Source organism: Microtus ochrogaster, unplaced genomic scaffold (assembly GCF_000317375.1).
Source record: "Microtus ochrogaster isolate Prairie Vole_2 unplaced genomic scaffold, MicOch1.0 UNK56, whole genome shotgun sequence".
Lineage (NCBI taxonomy): Eukaryota > Metazoa > Chordata > Mammalia > Rodentia > Cricetidae > Microtus > Microtus ochrogaster.
The window spans coordinates 2,037,623-2,044,247 of NW_004949154.1; the positions used below are offsets into that span (position 1 = coordinate 2,037,623).

Here is a 6,625-nt window from a genome sequence, read left to right on the forward strand (position 1 = left end):
GCACAGCGCCTCCGGGAGCACGAAGGCGGAGCGACAAGCCCAGGCTCCCTAGGTCAGCCCAGACAGCCCGCGCGTGCGCAGTGCCTCGCCTCGGGATTTCCTTCCCGCCGCTCACACAGGGAAGCCAAACGCCAAATCTGTCCCTACGTAGCAGCCGCCGCCTGGGCGCCCGCCCACTCCCAGGCGCGCCTGCGCACGTCCCCACGCACGCTTCGGCGTACGGCGGCGGCCAGGGGTCGCGAGCCGGTGGAAGACCCGCGCGCGCGGAGCAGCCCGGGGAGTCGGCGCTTCTTTCCCTCCCTCCCCCCCATTCCCCTCCCCGCTCCCTTTTCCCCCTCCCCAAGAATGTTCCGCTACGAGGTGAGTGGCTGCGACCGGAAGTGACCCCTCCCTCGCCCGCGCGCCCCTTTTTCCTCTGCCGCCCCGCCGCGTGGGTCCTGTTCCGCTGAGGAGGGGGCAGGGCGCGGGTGGCTGAGGACTCGGCATCGGCCGTGGGACTCGGGCGGAGCCCGGACCGGACCGCGGAGGGGCGGGACTGGAGAGAGCCGGCCGCTGGGTTGCGGCGGGGAGGGCCCGTTAAGTGCGGTAACCTGACCCTACACTTGCGCCTCCGCTCCCGGAGCTGCCGAGGAGATTAGCATTGCTCCTACCCGGTTGCTTTTCCTCAGGCAGACTCCCCGGGGGATGCCCACGGAAGCTTTTCCCGCCCTGCACCCGGAACCCCTTCTCCCCTGTTACACACACCCCTATGCACGCGGGCAGCCGTCAGGTGCAGGAGCCGGGACTGGCCTTTTGGCCGAGACTTTAGTTGGCCGGTGAAGAAGGCACGGAGTGGGGAGGGGGGCGTGTCCGGCAGAAGTTTCTACGGGGTGAGTGGAGGAAAAGGGTGGGTTTCAGGACGTCGTCCGGAGAAAGTAGCTGTTTGCTGACAGCCACCCACTGCTGTGTGACCTTGAGCAACTCCTACTCTAGGGCTGAAACAGATTCCGGACCCACGGTTTAAGGACTGAGCTAGGGAAATCTTTAGAGAGTCATCCTGATTTGAACAAGTAGATCATTGTGATTTCAAAGAGAGTTGCTAGATGTTGCTTCTGGTGTGGAGGCAGTTGCGGGCCTAGCTCTGTGGAAGATTCAGAGGACCGTAGCTTCGGTCGAAAAAGTTCCCAGGTGAGGTAAATCACAAGCCGTCCTATTAGAGTGTGTAATTCCAATTTGGAATCTTTGACCAATGAAAGCAGTAGGGTCTTTGATTTTACATTTTTGACTCAACTTACTTTGTCAAAACATGGAGATGATGAGATACAGTGAATAGAGATTGCCAGAAGAAGCAGTGGTGCATGCCCTTAATCCGACCACTCAGGAAGCAGAGGCAGGCAGGTTTCTGTATTCAAGGCCAACCTGGTCTACCAGGCGAGTTCCAGGATACCCAGAGCAGGTACGCAGAGAAACCCTGTCTAGAAACAAAACAAAACAGAGTTGCCATAAGTAAAGAAAACGTGTTAAACTGAAGCAAGAGAAATGATTGAAATTAGAATACACCTAGCTAATTTACTGGCTGGAAGGTGAGGCAGGAGGATCAGCCTGTGCCTCGAGAAATAGTAGAACATACCCAAGATGATATGGTGATTCTAGCTTTTATTCAGCATTCTACAATCTTTGCTTTGTTTGATCTTCACACAGATTTCTTTAAATCAAGTTGTATTTGGCTCAAAATTACAACTTAAGGGACTGAGGTTTGGTACCTAGCTCAAAGCCTGAGACATAGTAGGCCCTCAAGCGGTATCGCTGAATTAATTTTAAAAATGAGTTGCAGGGGCTGGAGCAATGGCTCAGCTGTTAAAACCACTGGCTGCTCTTCCAGATGACCCAGGTTCAATTCCCAGCACCCACATGGCAGTTCATAACTAACTTCAGTTCCAAGGGACCTGGCACCCTCACACAGACATACATTCAGTTAAGCCACCAATGCACGTAAAATAAAGATAAATTAAGAATTTTTAAAAGTTAATTATGTGCATGACTAGACAGTTTTGTAAGAGTAGAGTAAGAACCTGTGATTGTTTTTCTAATGCTCAGCTTAATTGTGGATAAAAATGTTTTGAGTTCTGCATTCTGGCTAGAGTTTAGTTCTACAGGAAAGAGGAAGAAAGATGGAAAGGTTTCAAAGGGTGGATGTAGTGAGGAAAATATATTTTATTTTCAAAACTATATGAAACTCAAGATAATGAAGTATTTGTTTATAATTAGCACTATCTCAGCATGTGGAATAAAAGAATTGTGTGTTTATCTACCAACAGTCTAAGATGTTACTGCCATTAAAGAGACACCAGTATTAGGACTTACTTTAAATGACTGAGTAAATTTCATGAAAAGTTAACTGTCTTTCTCTTTCTTGCAGTCTTTAGAGGATTGTCCTCTAGATGAAGATGAAGATGCATTTCAAGGCCTGGGAGAAGAAGATGAAGAAATCGATCAATTCAATGATGATACGTTTGGGTCAGGTGCAGTTGGTAAGTGGCATCTTTCTTTTTATAGTGTCTGTTGATCTGATCAAGTGCTTTGGTCTTAGCAAAGTCAACCTCTAATTTGAATTTTTGTTTATTCTGTGTGCGTATGCATGAGTGTAGGTCAGTGTAGCATGTGCCTGGCCGTTTCGTGGAGGTCAGAGGACAGCGTTCAGGAGTTGGTTCTCATATTCCACCTTGTTGAGAAAGGATCTCTTGTTTCTGCCTCAGAGCTACATATTCCAGGCGAGGTGACCCAGAGATGGAAGTCATTCTTGTGTCTCCGCCTCCTGTTCCAAAGTAGGAATAATGTTGAGATTACAGACGTGGGCCCAGTGCATGCAGCTGTACTCTGAGGTTCAGACGTGTGCATGCAGTGGTTTTATCTGCTAAGCTGAGCCTTCTTCCCGACCCAGTTCTGTTTCTTATATAATAGTACAGACTCCCCTCAGTCACAGTAGTTTATCTTCTCTTCTGCTCACCTGGGCCTCTGCCTTACCTATAATAACGGGAAGTCTCAATACAGTGTAGCTCTGGGTTGCCAGAGTAAAGAATTTAAATCCCTGGAAAAGTAGACATTTAAATGATGATGAAAGTAATTGTAGTAAAGGGAGTGTTTGTAGAGCACACAAGGAAAACTAATGGACTTGTAGAAAATTCTATGTAAGACATTTTAAAATTCAGTCTACCACAATCAAAAGGAAGAAGAGGGGGATTTTGAGTGCTAGGCTGGCTTGGGCTACATGGGAAAAAGCCCTGTCTCAAAAGGGGAAAAACATTCTAGACCATCACAACTTTATTGCATAATAATTACTGCTGTCTCAAGGTTTCTTCAGTACATTGAAAACACTTTCTATACAAAGAATTTTGGTAATAGAATATGTTCATGAGTTCATAAAAGTACTCAGAACAAGTTCAGAGAAAGTAAACTAACAAGTTTGTGCTTTTAAAAAGAACAAGTAAAGTGTACAGATGAGAACATGAAATGTAGGTATCCCTGCTTCTGCTATCGGAATCCGGGAATAACAGTGTTTAGATTAGGGGTGTGTGTAAATATTTGTGATTTCTTTGGAATTGCTGAAGTTCAGTCTCTGCAATAAGTGTTCCAAGTTAAATAATAAGAAATCCAGGAAAAATACAGTAGTATTGGATGATCCTAAGGTGTTCAGTTTCAAAAAACTTTAAAATTGTTATAGTGGCTACTGGTTTTGCAATAATTTAGACAGCTTAAATTCTTCAAAGCTCACAGAGTTGAATGAAGTGGCAAAAATGGAAAGGTTTGCTTTGTCTAGAAAACCAAAATTGTCACAAAGGAGAGCAACAAGAGATAACTGAAAGTAGAAGCAGTGCTTGGTAGAAAAGGGCATAGAGAGCTTTGGAGGATAGCCAGCGCTCAGGAGATGAGATTGTCCAGGAGAGTGGCATGATCCAAGATGCTGTTGTCTGTCTCCATGGAGATAGCAAAGGAAGCTATGTAGAATAGAATTACAGGCACTGAGGAATGACATGAATTGCAAATCGTATTTAGGAGGTAGCGGTAACCCCTAAAATACAATAGAAGCAGCAAGCAGCATATACTTCTCTGGATTTTTCTATTATTTACTAGATTTCTATTCTAGATTTACTAAGATGAGACAGCATAATAATATATTCTCAATTTTGAACCTTGATAGAATGATTTTCACCTTCTTACTGACCTTCAGAGTTTTGACAATATTCCCTCTCCCCCCTTACATTTTTGTTTGTCGTCACAAGTATTCTTGGAAAGGATACTGGATTATATAGAACTGTTTTATGTGGTCTGGTAAAGGTTCTTGGGGTGCGTAGTAGAGCAGCTGGTAGAATGTAGAGGCAACAGGATAACATGGCTAGCTTACTTTGCACCTGAGAACAGAAGGGTGATTAAGGACTTCTTTGCCAACAAAGGTTATACTAGAGAAAAGTTTTCCAAAGGTCTTTGCTTTCCATTCAGAGTTTGATAAGATGGAATTGTGAACTGAAGTTCTTGATACCTTTACAACATCTTGGTTATGGAAAAAAATGCTTTCTAAGTTGATCTGTCACTTCATTGGAAAAACCATAGATACACAAACAATATACAGAGTTTAAACCAGTGGGTTTAAATTGTCAATTTAATGATTTGTGGTATCAGCGCCTTGAATAATATCTGTTAAGTCACTGGCAACAAAAGTTCTCATGTCACCTTTCTATAAGAAACTTAACCTTTGTCTTCTGTATAAAAAAAAGTGTTTACATCATCTCAGAGCAACAAACGGTGTTAAGTAATCCCTATCCGTTTTCTAAAAATAAAAGCTTAAACTTAACCTGGTGGTCATAGACTCCATTCTCGATATTGAACGTATATTATTAATTTTTACAGCAGTGTTTGTTTCCCCTATACTAGGGGTTGAACAAAAGCCTCACAAAGTGAATGCTGTACCACTGAACTATATCCACAGCCTCAATATTGTCCTGATTTTAATAGATAAACACAGAGGCCAAGGGGTTCAGGAACTGTGAATACAAACTGTAAGTTACTGATTGTCGTACAGGTGTATTTGGTGAAGTCTGGAAATCTGCTTTGATTTAGAAGAGCTCAGTGTTCCTCCCCGCTTTTCTCCTTAGCATAAACATAATGACTTAGATGACATCCACTTCTTGTTTTATTTAGAAATAGCTGTCTGGCGGTAGTGGCACAGGCCTTTAATTCCAGCACTTGAGAAGCAGAGACAGAGGCAGGCAGAGCTCAGTGAGTTCAAGGACAGCCTAGTCTACAGTCAAGTTCCAGGACAGCCAGAGCTAAACAGTCAAACCTTTTCTCGAAAAACCAAAAAAGAAAAAAGGAAAAGAAAAATAGCCTGAAGATGGGCTTGAAGTTTATGGAAAGAGTTCATTCAGGGTGTACAGGTTAATTAAGTGAAGAAATGTCTCCTTCCTTTTGTTATTCTTTATATATCTCTTTGAGCAATAGTAAACTTAGGTCAGACATTGGCATATAGCTGAGCAACTATATTTTTAGTTTGTGTTCATGTTTTAGTTCATTTGTATGTGCTTGTGTATGAAAGTGCATGTTTTTGTGTTGAGCTTTTAGTTTCACTTTTTATCATGTGTATTTTGTGTGGTGTATGTGTGTTCATGTTTGCATGTGTCAAAGTATGTGTAGAGGCTAGAGTAGGTAGGTAATGTAACTTCCTCAATCACCCTTCCACTTTATTAAATGCTGAGATAGGGTCTCTGGCTGAATCCTGAGCTTGCTAGCCTTTCTAAGCAACTTGGCCCCAAGATATCTCTTCCCCATCCCCTGTCCCTTTCCCCCACCTCTGCAGCACTGGGATTACAGATGGAATACTACACAGATTTTTTTATGTGGATGCTAGGGATTTGCACTCTTAACCTCATGTTTATGTGGCAAGTGCTGTGTCCACTGACCCATCGCTCCAGTTATTATTATTGTTGTTGTATTATTATTTTATGCTCATTGGTATTCTGCCTGCATGCATGTCAGTGTGAGGGTTGTCAGAAGCCCTGGAACTATAATTACAGACAGGTCTGAGCTACCATGTGGGTGTTGGGAATTGAACGCAGGTCCTCTGGGAGAGCAACCAGTGCTCCTAACCACTGAACCATCTCTCCAACCCCAGTGACCTTTTTCTTGATAATGTTTCATAATTAGCCACGTAAATTCTATAATTATATATACATAAATGCTTATAAGTAAGATTTATAAGTAAAATTTAAATTACATTTATATATATGTGTGTGTGTGTGTATATATAATATTTATTTTCAAGACAGGGTTTCTCTGTGTAGCCCTCACTGTCCTGGAACTGACTCTGTAGACCAGGCTGGTCTTGAACTCTGAACCCTGAGATCCGCCTGTCTCTGCCTCCCAAGTCCTGAGATTAAAGGTATGAGCCACCACCACCCAGTTAAATTCTATAATTTTTATCTAAAGTATATTTTTTCCCTTTTGAGCACAACATGGTGTCTTTCCAAGCTTCTCATAATAAAGTAGCTCCTTAAATTTTTTTCTATGACACTTGACCATGCATTTTGTTAAGGGGCTGAAACCCCACATGAAAGGTGGCTTACTTTAGAGGCTTGTATTTGTTTGTTTTGGG

General features: G+C 43.3%; 1 protein-coding gene across 1 annotated transcript in view; it reads left to right on the forward strand.

The window, feature by feature from the left end:
* The first annotated feature begins 235 nt into the window (after positions 1-235).
* The window catches only part of Patl1 (PAT1 homolog 1, processing body mRNA decay factor), a 33,500-nt gene continuing 27,110 nt past the window's right edge, over positions 236-6,625 (forward strand). The window contains exons 1-2 of the mRNA XM_005369676.2: positions 236-360; positions 2,399-2,510. Of these exons, the coding sequence (XP_005369733.1) occupies positions 346-360; positions 2,399-2,510 (127 nt within the window). The 5' untranslated portion in view covers positions 236-345. The remainder of the gene's footprint in view (positions 361-2,398; positions 2,511-6,625) is intronic.